At 44.0% G+C, this 15,741-nt stretch overlaps 1 protein-coding gene across 3 annotated transcripts in view; it reads right to left on the bottom strand.

Moving 5' to 3' along the window:
* Nucleotides 1–4,841: 4,841 nt before the first annotated feature.
* EVA1A (eva-1 homolog A, regulator of programmed cell death) overlaps nt 4,842–15,741 on the bottom strand; it is a 68,844-nt gene continuing 57,944 nt past the window's right edge. For 2 of the 3 annotated variants that reach the window (XM_082048449.1, XM_082048451.1), the window contains exons 3-4: nt 13,881–14,054; nt 4,842–6,291 (exon numbers count right to left, since the gene is read on the bottom strand). In XM_082048449.1, the coding sequence (XP_081904575.1) occupies nt 5,921–6,291; nt 13,881–13,953 (444 nt within the window). In that variant the 5' untranslated portion in view covers nt 13,954–14,054 and the 3' untranslated portion in view covers nt 4,842–5,920. The remainder of the gene's footprint in view (nt 6,292–13,880; nt 14,055–15,741) is intronic. The other variant, XM_082048450.1, reaches the window with a different exon arrangement.

Below are 15,741 nucleotides of genomic sequence, written 5' to 3'. Positions count from 1 at the left end.
TAAATTGAAACAAAAAAAATCTCAAATTGAATATTTTTGCAAAGCACTTTAGATTAGACTCTCTTACTGTAGCATGGAGAAAATAAAATGTGCTTGGGTTTGCCTAGTCTTGGGGGGGTGATGGTGAGGCTTTCATTTTCCCAATTCATTTTGTCATTGGGATGGAAGAGAAAAAAAGAAAGTATATTAAACCAAACGTAAAATCAGATAGTGATTTTCTTAAATGAAAAATACCTCCATTTTTTGAAATATTTTCTGTATGATTCTGACCCTAACTCGAACCACCCTGAGTGGTCTGGGAAGGAACCATGTGTAAGCGTACAAATGGACTGTGAATCCATCACTGACACATACACATAGATGGGCAACTTAGCACCAGTTCATTCCCACATCCCAATCAGTGATACCTCCAGCAATGAAAAATCAGATTGCCCCTCAGAGACTGGCCCCAAATGAACAGGCGAGCACATCTTGCTGTATTTGACTGGTTGTAGTAACAGTGATGGAGGTCACAATGCTTGGCCATGCCCATGGTCATGATCACAGTGCCCCAGTATTATGTCAATAGACTCTGGCCAGAAGGATGTTGCTTTGTTCCGCTGGTTGTTGTTGAAAATGCAGCACCAGGAAACTTTGTTTGGTGAGGACAGGTGTGGCAGTAGACGGTCCCTGTCCCCATTCCCAACCTCCTAAGGGCTGTGATCAGAGGATGATTATGGAACATGTTGGTCCATTACCTCTTCTCCTTCTGGGGACTTTCCTGAGCTGCCCACTGGTGTGCAGACAGAAGGAGAAGATAATCAGTGCTGACATCCACCAAACCTGCCTCCAGAGCAGTGCTGGCCACATTTCCAGGACTTTGATCGAGGAAGGTATCTTGTATCTCCCCTCAGCAAGCAGACACCTCTCAAGGGAAATCATGGGCCAGTTGCACTCTTCTATCCTTGAGGACAAAACCAAGTCTGATTATCCATCCAGAGAAGCCCACATGGGAACTGCAAGGCTTTCATGATGTGAGCAATTGTCCACCAGAGTGCACTTCTGAGAGTATCCCTTGCACATGTACCTCTGAGCAGCTTTCAGGTGGCCATGGTTCATCCAACACCATCCACCAGTGGCCCAGGGCTCCCTGAGGCAATACTCCACATGGGGACGATTACACCACTGTTGCTGGAATAGGTCTCTTCAGTGGTGGGTAATTAAAAACCCCCAAAGCAACTGATTGGTTTAAATTCTACTAAACCACCAAATCCACTGAAAGGCAGCAAGCACTTTCAGACCAGGGGTGTAGTAAATGCACATAAGGATGAGCTGTGGTGTAATGAATTAAAGCCATTACTGCTTTTTTGGTGAATTATGCTTAACTGTGGCAGCCCTTGAGACAACCACAGAAGCAGACTAATAGACAAAAAGGCGGGATATTATGTGAAGCTACAAATATGCTAATGAACGGACAGCAATACTGAGAAATCTTTTGGGGGAGTATCTAAGGACACTAGAATCTCAGATTCAATTATTAAAACTTCACTACGATAGAGATCTTGTGAGGAGAAGGATTTGTGGGCCAGTTTGAGGTAATTAATTTTTTGTGACGCCTCCAGAAGCTCAAGGGAGCTAAAGGCAGCACAAAAGGAAATTCAGTGTCCCCAGAGCACCACGAGCCTATGCTTTAAATCCCAGCAGTACAACAGCTAAGTGAGCTCGCTTTATTTGTGTAGCCCCTGGGGTGCCAGGAAAGATGGCAGGCAAGGGGTTAAGTAGTGGCACTGTGGTTTCTGGAAGGGAAAGGCATGCCTCATTAACTGGCTGGAATTCATCATGATATGAACACCAAGGTGGACATGGGAACGGCAGCAAACTCCATATTACTGAGATTTTCAGGGTACATTGAACACAGGTCTGCAAAAGACGTCAGTCTTGATAGACAGGATGATAGCGGGAGGTGAAAACAACCCTGAGGAGTCAAGGGCAATGGGGAATGAGCAGGAGAACACAGCAGGTACCTAACTGGAACAAACTATGTCTCTGTGGCTTCTCCGTACATAACCATAACTTCTGTAACCAGCTCCATCTGACCCACCAGACAAGTGGACAACAAATGTGCAGTTGACTCTCAAAAGTCTGACCCATCATCTCCACATGTTCAGCTTGTCCCAGGAGAAGTATCCTCAATTTTCCAAACCATCATATTTATTTACAAAGCTAACATGTGACAAGTTATCAAACCATAATTGAGTGACTCCGTGGTTACTATTCCACATATCCTGTAATTTGTAGAAGCATGAAAGTGTCCAGGTGTATAGCACAGGCACTTCCCAAGGCTCACCTGCCATGAGCCTGCAGCCCAGCGGACAGTAGACAGCAACAGCAATGCTATGTCCTTTACACATAATATAATGTGGTTCCCCTTATTACCAACTGGCCAAGCAACTCAGAGTCCATGATTGCTCTGCTATTCTGCATTATATAATTATAAAAGCAATCTGAGGCATAAAGAATAGACTAACATGGAAAAGGACCTCAGCATCATCTTATCCAAAAGGTCATGGATTAGGAAATTTGTTCATGATACAGGGAAAGCTGATTTCAACTCCTTTATCTGTCTTGGGGAATACGAAGAGTGTTATTTTGGAAACTATATCTCACTTTAATGTAAAAAATTAAATGAGCATGGAAGTAAGAGAGCAGAGCTATTCATAACCTCCTACAAGAGGGTTTCACATTAGCTTGGTAGAAAAGTATGTATTCTCTGCTCTCTGGTTCTACGAGTGTTTAAATGTTCCATATGACACAGTGAGTACAACACAAAAGATTGAAACCAGACGATTCCAAAGCTCTGGGTGCTTAAGATACTCTTTTATGGGGTGAGAAATATGTATCTGACCCACTCCCACAGTGAATCCAGATCTTCTATACTCCAGGTGAATATTTTTGCTCCGTTGGTTTACAGAGTTCAAGGCAAACCACCAACTCTCGCCCCACGAATCTCGATTGTGGGTTTTTTTTCCCCAGACAAACTATTCATCATTTTTGGAACAAAACCAGAAATAGTTACAGAATGACTTCAAGTCTTTTACTTACAGTAGCTCCAAGGATTGTATTTCTTTCTTCTTTAGTCGAAGCCTTTTTAGAAATGCATGGCCCTGAGACAAAAGGAGCTAAAAGGTAAGAAAAGGTGTTGCACTTGCTGTGAAGATGGTGAGTTTACTTCTTTTACATCTTTTTACCTAAGGCAAGGCTGAGCTGGGCTTGTCCGCTCAACTCTAAAAAGCAACACGTGCAACCTGCTTCTTTGTTTTGCAAGCTTTGACAGGAAGATTTACAGCAGCACTAGCAACGCTAAGGGAGGATTGTTCATCCATTTGTAGCTGGGGTTCAGCTGTGATTTACATTTGAAGGAGGTATTTTAATCCCTCAGTTGCATATGAGGTACACTTAGACTTACTGCACTTGCTCTTTCCTCTAGTAAAAAAAAGTCATTTGGGAAAATCATATCCATAAATCCATTCATTTATAGCATTTTCTTAAATCAGTTTTGCAAGGTTTCTCCCAGGACACAGCACTCCAAATCTGAAAATTTGCTGTCCCTTAATCACTAAGGTTGAGGGGCTGCATCTTGTTATAGGGGGAAACGCACAGCCAATAAAACTGATCTCACTGACCTCATCCTGTTGTTTTTCTCCTTGACACCCTCAGCAGAGCATCTTCAACATTCTGGCTAAAGGACAGCATCTGGTGACACAGACAGCGTTTGGGAACCTGCCTCCTGCTTTATTTCTAAACATGACAAATTTTTAATACAAAATTACATCTCAAGTCAATACTGAGTCTTTCTATTTGAACCTTCATGGGTCCAGGACCAGGAATCGCTCTGCAGTCCTAGTATTTCCCTCCCAGGTGAAGCCACCTCTCACCAGTCAGCCTTATCTCTGACATTACCAGTACCACCGGTTGCAGTTGCTCAACTTTGCTCTCACTCTGCAAGAGTCAGGAGAAGTAGTTGTGGGCACTTCAAGTGCAGCTTTCCTCAGCCAGAGAAGGAGCCCCACAGTGACCCCAAAGAGTGCCAAGAAGGCCCTTTGTGTCAGGGGTCTGTCCCCACCATATAGATGTTTGGAACACAATGAGAACCTTTGCAATCACTCTCTAACATCCCAGTCATCTTATAGGCTGTTCCACCCATCATCATCTCTCCTTGAAGCTATGTGAAAACTCTGGGCATTCAGAGCTTTTGGTCCTTATTTGCTTTGCCAGAATTTTGTGAACTCTTAAGACATAAGCATGCCCAAATGACCGAGGAGAACAGCCCAAAGTCATGCAGGCTTGTGCAAACTTGAAAAAACATCAGGTTTTATGACGGATGTGAACTGGTGCTTGGGAGTGACTAAAAAGCATGTAGATAGTGAGTAGGGTGATGATATCCCATTGAACACTCCATGGGGCAACTGAAGCAGCAATAAAATATATTTCACCTTTTTTCCCTTTTTTTAAAATTTTTTTGTGTTTTGGTTTATTTAACTTTTTTTTCTGCTTCAGGTATGATTTGGGTTTGGGGGACAGACTCAAAGTATCTTGAAAGGACTGGGACTCTTTCCTTTGGTGCAGGTAGGCTTTGGGGTGGCCCCTTGAGAACCAACACATTGCTCAGCTGCTCTTGCCCATGTGCACCACAGAAGCAGACTGACGGGCTGCAGCCAAAGGGAAAAGTGCCTCCAGGTTCCCGCATGCAGAAGATGTCAGCCCTGATTGCCTGCAGAGGTGTGCTACTCTTCCAAAGCATCTCCCTTGAGCAACACCTATGCCAAAAGTGAGGCTTCAAATTCAAATGTATTGAAGCAAACCAGAGTTTATTTAGCATTTATTATCCATTCTGTTGTCATATGTGGCTTCTTCTGCCTCCGTTTTCCTCTGGTAAACATAGACCTTTTCTTTTTTAATTTTTTTTTTAATAAAATATATAAAACATTGTGCATTGCTATCCATAGGAAAACTGTAGTTTAACAACAACAAAAACAAAAAAAGAATAAGGCACATTCCTGTGCAGCATCTTCAAATATATATATATATATATATTTAAAACAGAACAAAAAGAAAACCCTTTTCAACCTCTTTGAGGTTGTTAACTTCTCACTAGTCACTGACACATCTCTTATATTACCATAATTTCACTGTTGGAGGTGGGTTGGGTTGTGTTTGACAGGGCCAGCAGGGAGAACAGACTCAAAAAAATAATAGGATTTTATCCCTGAGGTGTCAGTAAAAACAAACAAACAAAAAAAAAGTTCCCATTGAAAAGGAAGATAAAAAGACAGCCATAAATAACTGAATACACTATGGCAAACATCCAAGCACCGAGATGATATCATGATGGAAGAATCTCCCTCCCTCATCCCTCAGTTCTTAACAAGTCATATTTGCCGTTGGGTTTTAATTAGGTTAATCTCATGGCTTCTGAAGTCACAAGACAATCGGTCAGGATGCACTTCCCCCTCCCTTCCCAAATCATCTTTCCAGATTTGTCGTTTGGTTCACAATTCTCCCACAGTCCTCAGGAAAGGGCAATTAAAATGTCTCAAATTAACACCAAAACCTGGACAACCTCTCTCCCCAGCCAGAGAGGAGCACTCGTACCACAGCATGCCAAATCCCATGTCCCACACGGGAGGACTATAATTGTCACCTTCTTGCCTGCTACTAAGTAATGAAGTTGGCAACCACCTCTGTTGTAACCGGAAAGTGTCCGTGAAGAGGAGTGATAGCAATATGTCAGGGAGATGGGGGGAAGCTTTATTGCTGTCCATCCACGCTGCTCCATGCCTGAAAAGAGGAGACTCCCATGTAATATTCCTTCCCTCCCTCTTTTCTATCACAAGTGGAGGAGCCCTAGGTTGCAGGGCTGGATGGTTGGATTTCCCATCGCTTAGTAGTAACGGTTGAGGCTCCTGGTCCCTGGGATGTCGGGCTGGCCGTTCATCCAGATCTCGCGGATGATGCGCTCCCGCTCCTCCAGCCGCTGGGCTCGCTCCAGCTCCTCCGCCGAAGTGAAGACGTTCATGTTCAAAGTCCTCTCAAACCTGCGGTGCCTGCGGGCCGACAGGTCCGACGTGGTGTCCGAATCGTCATCGCTGTCACTGCTGTCACTGTCACTCTCCCGCTCCCGAGGAGGTTTTTTGGCGGAGGAGCGTTTGCAGTCCGTTCGGCAGGACACCCTTAGCACCAGGGCCAGCAGGGTCAAGACAAGTCCAATGCACACTCCGGAGACAAAATACAGAGCAGCTCGCTCAGGGTTTTCTGAGAGGAGAAAGGAAATTATTGTCAAGAACAAATCTTAAAGATTGGAGGTTTAGATTGGATATTAGGAAAAATTTCTTCACGGAAAGGGTTGTCGGGCATTGGAACAGGCTGACCAGGGAGGTGGTGGAGTCACCATCCCTGGAGGGGTTGAAAGGACACATAGATGAGGTTCTTAGGAACATGTTTTAGTGCCAGTGTTAGGTTAGTGGTTGGACTCAATCTCGAGGGTCTCTTCCAACCAAAATGATTCTGTGATTCTAGGTTAAAAGAACAAAACACACACAGCTCCTCCGTGCACACACCAGCCTTGGTCTCTAGTGGAGCAGAGTTTCTAACGGTTGCTTTACTTCCACACTCCCCTTTGCCTCCCGCCCCAGGGAAATCAGGGAGTGGAATTTAAGTGGTGGATTTGCTGCCAAGGCACTTGCCCACATGCAGAATGTGGGTTTGCTGCAGTCATGTCTTGGAGTTGTCTGGAAGGGGAAAGAGCAGCCCTCAGAATTAAATGCTAATTCTTGTGGCTGTGTGAGCAGGGTTGACACTGGGGTGCTGCACAGCCAGCAGCAGCTGAGTGCATCTCTCTGTCACATCCATTATCATCATATGAGGAGTAAAGATGATTACAAAGCTTTATACGCTCTCTGTGCTGTGACCCAGCTGAAATGGGAAGCCTTGCAGCATGGAAAAATGCATATTATTTATTCATAGGTTTCATTTGCTTATCTAAGGCAAGTGTGCTGGCTTTCCACCCAGGCCACCAAAATGTGTATCTGTGCTACTCAAGCATAGCTGAAGTCTGACAGGGTGAATCCTGCAAAGCCACATTTCAGAGGTCTTATAAGAAGACCCCAAAGGATCCACAATACCTTTTAAACTAGGTCATCTTGTTTATTTACTACTTTTTTTTTTCTGTTTCATGGGACTGCTTAGAAACATAATTATGACAAATGTTGTTACTGCAGTTTCCCTGGGCTGAATCATCTCAGTTTATGTGTGTAATGAATGGCTGAAGAGGAACCAAGCAGAAGTGTCAAGGCCAGGTCTACTCCACTGTGTCTGCTGGAAGTCCTGAGTTCAAGGATGGAGTCAGTTCCTCAGATGAGTCCTATTCCCTTGAACTCACTGATGGAGCTGTAACTGTTCCCACCAGTCTGACATTTGGTCCTGGGATATCTTTGTAACTAAGAGGCTCCACTCTACCTCCACTTCACCACACTGTGCTTTTAGAAACTGCCCTCTCCAGCTTATTTCCTTAAAGAAAAGTTTGCAGAAGATGAACTGGAAGCCATTTGGAGATATTCAAAACTCGACAGGACAAGACCCTGCTCTAACTTCAAAACTTGGCTCTAAATTTGAAGTTGGACATGTTCTGAGTGGGGGGTTGGACCAAGTCACCCATGGAGGTCCCTTCCAGCCTAAATTATTCTCTAATTCTGTGGTCAGAGCCAGAGCACTGATTTATGTGTGGTTCAAGGTTCAAGGCTGAATGCCTGGAGGTGTTCATGGAACAGTTAGATGGATGAAACACCTTTGTGCTCCTCGCTTTTCTCCTACCAAACAACTCTCAAAAGGTGACCGACAGGTCAAGGTGGAGAAAAGATGCCATGATAGCCTGAAATCTGGCTAATAAAACACAAGACTGTTGCTAGAGTAGTAAGTGTGGATAGCAGGGGAGCAGAGGGGGAAGAAGAAAAAGAGGGAAGAGATGCATTCAACAAGTCCAGAAAAATAAAGATGAGAGAAATGCAGCAGTAATTGGAAGCTCAAGTGACACCAAAGCCAGAAGTTTTAAGCTTTGACAAAAGTGAGACAGAAAAAAATCCGAAGGTAAAAGAGAAGATACCAGAGCACACATGAAAGATGTGCCATCGGCTCTTGTAGCAGCATGGCTGAGTGAAGTCCTGGCTCCCATGAAGTTAGTGGTAATTCTGAGCTCAAGGGGCAGAACTCAAATTAGAACAGCAGCCCTGCTTGTACAGTAGCAAAGCTGCTGCCCATCTGGTACTGTGTGAACAGTAAAGTGGTGTAAACCCAGAGATTTGGAAACCTCAGGAAAAGTAAAATCACCACCCGATATTGCTTTTACCTCCGTACGCAATATAACTCAGGACAATAATTGCAAAACTTTCTCTGCAAGTGGGCCTAAGGAGGACACATGGAGTGTGGGAAGGACAAATGAGTTGGACTGATCTGTTTGTCCTGGAAGATACTTGCTCTGATGCCAGCCACACTTCCCTGAGCATCATGTTCCTGTGCATACATAGGCTTGATTTGGTTGCATTAGTTCCACTGCTCACTCTTCTAAAGCAACTCATAAAAAACAAAACAAAACAAAACAAACAAACCAGCAAACACATAGACTGGAACCTGAGACAGACACACTGTTTCTCTTCCCCCATTTTTGTCCATGTCCTGCTTTTCCTTTCTCCCCCACGTTCTATTTTCCAGGCTACTGTATGCAGCTCGTGAGCAAGCTGCACCTCGATTGCTACTTAAGCAACCATTTTTCATCCCCTGCTTGTGCTTGTATGTACAGCCCTTCATGCAGTGCGATAGCTTGTAATTGAATCTTTGGGCTCTGGTGGCATTTATGAGCTCCTACGGATGATCTGTCAACATTTGAGACACTGTCTGGACTTCCTCACTGAGCTGTAACCCTACATTCAACTGCAGTTTTGGCATTTATCATACACACAATCCACTTGCACAGCAACATCTTCTCTTTTTCACAGCAGAAAGAGCAACTTAAGCTAAAAGCCACGGGCTCTGCTCTTTCTCAGTTGAAGTAGCCAAGTCAGCAATAGCCTAGATTTGATCATCGTACTGACACCGAGGCCCATCAAAACACTCATTATATTTGGAAAAAACTAAAAAAAGCTGTTTGAATGTGTATGGACATCAGTAACATGAGTTAACATAATTTTCATATGCATTCATGTGTGTGTGAGTACACCCATTAACACATGGATTTTGACCACTGTAGCTTTTCCTTCCACTGCTGTGTATGACAGCTCAGAGCTAAGTTTTTCTCCTAAACTTCTGGCAGGACCCAGTTGCTGTCGGTTTCTTTAGCTGGGGTTACCTTTCCCCTTCCTGGTATTTCTTTCATGACTAAAAGCATTGATGAAAATGTCACTGATTCAAGCTGGAATTTAATCCATGCAGACAAAAGATATATGCTCTTTATAACCCTCTATACAAAAGCCACCATTTTCTAGGTGCTCAAACTGGCCAAAAATTAGAAACACATTTTATTTTGTTTTTCCAACCAAGCCAGCAGCAATTACGGAGCCTGTTTCCTGAGGGCTAACAATCTGCTGGGAGCATCAGCCCAGACTGCCATTAATTCCTCAGGAAATGCCCCAGGCCAAGGTTCTTATTGCTATTATAATAAATTGTTTCAATAAATAAAAACCAATCTAGGCATTAACACTGCTGGTTTCCTGTGATGGCTTCATGTATTCAGAAACCTTGGTGGGGAAGAAAATTGCAGAGGGCCCCAGTAAAAGGTTCAGCATTAAGCATGGCCAGACAAACAGTAGGAGCAATATCTTCTAGGGAATTTACAGTTAGCCCCACAGGCTGCCGAAATCCCCTGGTAGAACAGAGGAAGCTCCCCAGGAGCCCTTATTAATAAGGCTCAGGCCAAGCATTCTAAAAGTTGGAATGATCTCCCCTGGCTTGTTTTTTAAAAGCCCCATGTTAATAACTTGGCAGCAAAGCCTTGCTTGTGGAAGAAGAATAAAACAGGGATTTGTGGATGTTTCCTTCCAGTTACTTCAGCCTGAAAGCAACAACAAAATGGGAATAAGTCCCCTGTCCAAAGAGAGGCACTGGAAGTGCTCTGATACCATGTTTAATATTTATATAACCACAAGGGATGGTTCTGGTCTTGCTGGTGGACCGTGACTGCAAAGACAGTTCCAGCTGTCACTGAGACTGGTGAAGTCTTTCCAAAGGCTCAGACAGGTTTTGGAACAGGTCCATGACAAATAACAGATCTGATGTTTTTCAGGCAGAGATTGCATATAATTAAAAACCTAATTCTACTAAGAAAATCAGCTTTAAAATTAAGGGCATCCCCGAGTGTTTCGCAGGACTGAGCTCTAAATATTTATTGTCTGATCAGCTGATAAATTCACTCCTCATTGACATTGTTCACTCTTTCTCCCTGTTTCTGAAGAAATGTTGTTTTCAAGGTTCTGGAAGCTGGGATAAGACTAACACCTAACTGGCTTGGATACTCCTAACCCTGATGATTGCTGCATACACTTTTGATGGTGAAAACCAACACTCCTGCAAAGAGGTTTTGCTTCGGGCTGTGCTGTGAAACTTCACTCCTCAATGGGAACGTTCCCAACTTTTGTATGGGAACATTAGTCAAAAAAGACGGTGGAAATGATCACAGAGGCTTTCACTAATATTGGCTCTGTGCACTGCAAGACTCCCCACGTGTCAACAGTGCTAGTGACCCAAACCTGCCATTTTGTGCAGAAAATGTGAACACCACTGAGCAGAAAGGGGATACCACTGATTCATGGATGCTCTCCCAAGACTACAAGACACCCACTTCCAGAAAGCAGAAAAAGTACTAATAGTAGAAGTGGATCATCCTTTCAAGCATGTGCTTTGCCCATGAAATACCAAGTGCCCGTATCTCCTTTTCCCTGGGGTGGGTCTGAGGGTATACACCACGCTTTGCCCCAACACAAAAGCATCTTTATATGTTGCCCCAGCCTATTTACATTTTTTTTCCTGCAAAGTCCTGTTTTGAAGCCAACTCATCAGCACAGGGAAGCCCTGAATACAGCACCTTCAGTCTGCAGAGTTTACCCAAGGGACATTTTTAGTGTTATGAAACAGAGCGGTTCTTGCACTAATGTTTCCCTTTGGCACCAAGGCTGTGGTCAGGAGTGGTGGGAAGATGTGTGAACCAGAACCGGCCCTTCCTGGCCACCCGATATCCTGCCTCTCCTGAGCCACTATAATGGCTCCTCTATGGACACCAACAGCTGCTGTGGCTTAAGCCACCTCCAGGGCCCCAAACTCAAGCAAGCACAAAAATTTCCAACTGTTCTGTTGCTCAAAATGTGCAGTAAGAAGGGGGATGGCTTTACAGTGCTCTAGTTTTGTGCAGATGATATTTGTGCCCTGTGATACAGCTTGTCTTTGAACTTATAATCTAAAACCTCTCCATATTCACATACACCAAAATAAATCATGCCAAATCCATCCCCTCTGCTAAAAGCAGCAGATAAAGATGGTTTACAGCATCTGTTGTTTCAATCCATGGGACAGGCATCAAGTATTTTGTAATAAATAACAAACTGAACATATATATTATTGAGACTAAAACCCATCTAACAGCCGTGGTTATGTGAAAACATGAGAAACAAGCTCCTGACCTCATCACTGGAAACCTGGAAACTGGGAAGTCATCAGGTCTGAGTTCTATTGATTATTTGACATCCAGTAAATGTGAACACATCTTCTTCACTGTGAGGGTCATGAACTACTGAACAGGTTGCCCAGAGCAGCTGTGGATGCCCCATCCCTGGAAGTATTCAAGACCAGGTTGAGGGGACTTCAAGCAACCTGGTCTAGAAGGTGTCCCTGCCCATGGCAGGGGGTTGGAACTATATCATCTTTAAGGTCCTTTTCAACCCAAACTATTCTACAGTTCTATGATTCTACAATCACATGGAGACCACACCATGAGAGGGCAAGCAAATCCCACAACGACAAGAACAGTTAAAGCTATCCTTATTTATGATTTGTGCTATAGTAAAATCTAGAGGCTCCTGCCAAGACTGACACCTTGTGAAGGGGATGAATTGAGGCCTTGTGCCCTAGAAAATGAATGCAGGGTCAAAGAGTTCTGCTGTGGTAAATAGAAACAGTCCATGGGGTATCATCATCAGCCCTGAATCACAGTCCCAGCTGTCCCTGACTAGAAATCCCAAAATCTTCTGCTAGCTGTTACTGTTCAGATGGGGAAAATAATATTAACAACATTTTATTATATAGTCAGGATGGGAAAGCAGGTATTTTCATGTCAACAAATGGCATATATAGGTAAGAGGGCGGCATAAGTATGATAGACAGAAAACTCCTTTAAAGTTTGCTTTTTCTAATCTTTTCTTAGAGAAGCGTATGCAAGAAAAAAATACATCTTGCTCAGCTATCTTTTGTGAAGAACACTACTAATTGCACTCAAGCTACCTGCTTCTTAAAGAGGTCAAGAAAAGATGGATCCTGATGTCACCATTGGATGTGTAGAAGGGTAGAAATTTGGATTCACCATTCATGGTCCTTTTAGAAGGACCATCCACTAAATGTGCAGAAACACTCTTACTAATCTACTCAGTAATTCCAAGGTGCAAAGCCCAAGTTAGTTGTTTCAAGTTCAAATACTTGTCTGTAGCAGCACGGTGGTATTTCAGCAAGAGCACAGCACCAAGCATACATTAGTGTTTAATGAATTAGCAGATTGAGTGGCACACAGACATGAAAAATTACCTCACAAATATTGGAGTTTTAGTTATATAGACCTCAGTGCTCCAGAATACCATAATTGCTCTACAGTGGTGCTAGCAGACTGGCCGCAGTACACAGAATTATTAACAGCATGTAGTAAAAGAGCAACACATTAATGTTGCTAGCAAGGTAATATTACTTGGCAACAAGCATTGCAAGGTAATAAGCATACAAACTTTTCATAAACAAATGTCAAACACTCTGCAATCCCATAAGAAAAACTGACCACAAACAGCTCGTCCTGCCTCAGGGCTGGGGGGCGGGGGTAGTTACACAGAAACCAAGGGCCTCATTCTGGGGAAAGCAGCAAAGATTGGCCTAAAATATGCTGAATTTGTATATCTGATGCATTCAGCCAGCACCCTTCCTATTTTTTATTAGGTCCTCCAACTCGATCCCTACTGCTGACAAGGTACCTCAGGTAATTATGGGATGGGAAATATTTGCACTACGTCACCTGTCTCTACTGTACTTTTTGCTATCAATGGTATTGACCCCAAGCACTCAGTAGGGCACATAATCTGTATTTCAACTTTTAAAGTGAATCTTATTAGAAGACTGTTCCTCTGCTAGTTAAAAGGCACACGTGGGTGAAAAATAAACTGTGATCCAAGGAAATCTTACTCTAAACTAGATTTAAATATACAATTAAGCAGACTCTCAAGTTACTTCATCTTCACACTTCTACTGAAGATAAGCCAAATTCTCTTAAGCAGGGTAATGATCTGAGTGCTGCTTATTTTCCAAATTACAGGACAACATGCTTGCCTCCCTAATGAGCCAGGCTTTGATCTCCAGGAAAATGGAGCATTAGGAATAATACCACATATAAGATTACATTGTATTTAACTTCAGACGAGAGTAAATCCAGTGGAAAGCAGAGCACAATAAACCCTGTTATATACTGTCTGCTAGAGCTGCCCTGGTCAGGGCTTTCAAGGGGGAATTTGCTGAGAGATGAATGAAAAATAGAAACAGCTCAAAGAGGCAGATTTAGCCCTAAGGTGGCTGTGAAACGGAGGCTCAGTTGAGGGTCTACAAGGACCTACCTGTGATGAAGGCATAGGCTGCTAGGATGTTGCTGAGCAGGGCCATCTCCGTGCTGACGCCCACGGGCTCCATGCTGTTGTTGAGCACCGGCAGTTGTGTCTCATCCACGGGGTGCAGTAAAGGAGTGTTGTCTAGAGGGTAGAAGGTGGCTGATCTCCCTTTCTTCTTCTCTGCTTTGAAACAGAAAGGGAATGAGGAATGAGACACATGCCCCAGCCCTACCCTGCCCTAACCCCGCCAGGTCAGCGTCAGCTCTCAGAAATCTGGAGGTGCTCAACAGCAAGCCACCCAAGTTTTCCTCTTTTTTTAGGGGTAACTGAACCTTCTCAGGTAGCTTCAGCTGAGCACATACCCTGTTTGCATCCAGGCAGCATCTTCTCTCCCCCGTCTCCTGTTCTTTCATGTCACCACTTAGACACACCCACCTACGCTACAGCAAATACATAGTCAGGTTTCTCTTCTCTTATTTAAATCAAAGGAGCCTTTATCAACAGTGGGTTCAGCTAAGCTTGTAACAAGGACTGGAAAACACAGGCAGAGCCGGCAACCCTCTGCTGGTGTCATGCTGTAGTGATCCATCCACACCTGGCAAACAGACGTGCTTTCTCTACAGCCTTTGAGGGGAAGGGCAAACCTGAGTTTATGACTTCCTTCAGAAGCCTGCTCGTATTGTGTTTCACCCAGACACCATTTCCCCTTTGGAGAGGTGAGTGAACATGGGTTAATGATTTGATTTTATTTGTTGAAGCTAAGGAGGCAGCTAATTCCAGGAGGCTCAAAGAGACCCTTTCAGCCCTTATCAGCTCGCTGCTGAGTGCTCCCCACACCTTGATCCGAAGGCAGACACCCCCGCTAGTCACAAAACACTAATTGTTTTAAACACATGAGAAAGTCGGTGCACAGGATCCAGCTCCATCACCCATGTGATTGTTTAACTGTAGCTATTACAGGTTTTCAGGCTCCTTTCCGTGGGTATCTGTTTCTGGCCAGAAGCAAGCAGCACACTATAAAACCACAGACATGCACTCGGCTTCCATTTATCTGTAGGTATTAAATACAGGAAGCTGTCAGGTCCTTCTCCGATAATGCCAATGCAAGCAAAGCCACTCTGACAGCAGCCCCAACAGGAGATGGTCTGTGTTCACTTGCCGCCTGATCCACCTCCTTTCCCTGCAATCCTGGCAGCGTGAGACACCATGTTCAGCTTCCCGCTGTGAGCGTCAGTAAGCGGCTCAGCCCAGGGAAGCAGTAACAGAAATCGAGGGGTGTCAAGAGAACAGGTAATACTGGATGGAGAGGGACTGAGAGCATGAATCTGCATGCAGTGATGCCAGCTCCTAATCCACCTGGGAGGAGAAGCAAATGGGATGGATATCCAGGTGTTGCTGCAAGGGATCAGCCCCAAGGAATGTGGTTTTATCTCTGCCACCCAATAGCTGTGTGGCCTTGGGAAAGCCACGTTAATGACAAGGTGTTAATGACTGGCCCCGAAGCAAAGTTTTTAAACATGGGTGCCTGAGTGGCTGATACAAAAGGGAAAAATGTCACAAGAACCTCTTGCTTTAGGAGAACAGAGATCACAGAAAATCAGTTGTATCAATGGAGACAGTGGGGCACATTCAGCAGGAAATCAACAGCAAAGTTTTAGAAAATGTTTTCATTTAGATATAGGCACCAACGTGCCCTCTAATCTTTCCTTTATTCTCCCTGCGTGGTAAATCTATGCCTATACAAGTGGTTGGATTTTTCTCTACCACCATTCTTGTAAATAAATCCATGGAAGCAGGGTCAATTTTTAATTTCTATAAACTGAACCTAAAAACTGGACACTTCAGAGTATCTCAGGTAGCACTGTGCATC

This window comes from Streptopelia decaocto (assembly GCF_964273445.1).
Source record: "Streptopelia decaocto genome assembly, chromosome: 3".
Taxonomy (NCBI): domain Eukaryota; kingdom Metazoa; phylum Chordata; class Aves; order Columbiformes; family Columbidae; genus Streptopelia; species Streptopelia decaocto.
The sequence above is the reverse complement of the archived record's forward strand: the minus strand, read 5'-3'. Positions and strand labels throughout refer to the sequence as shown.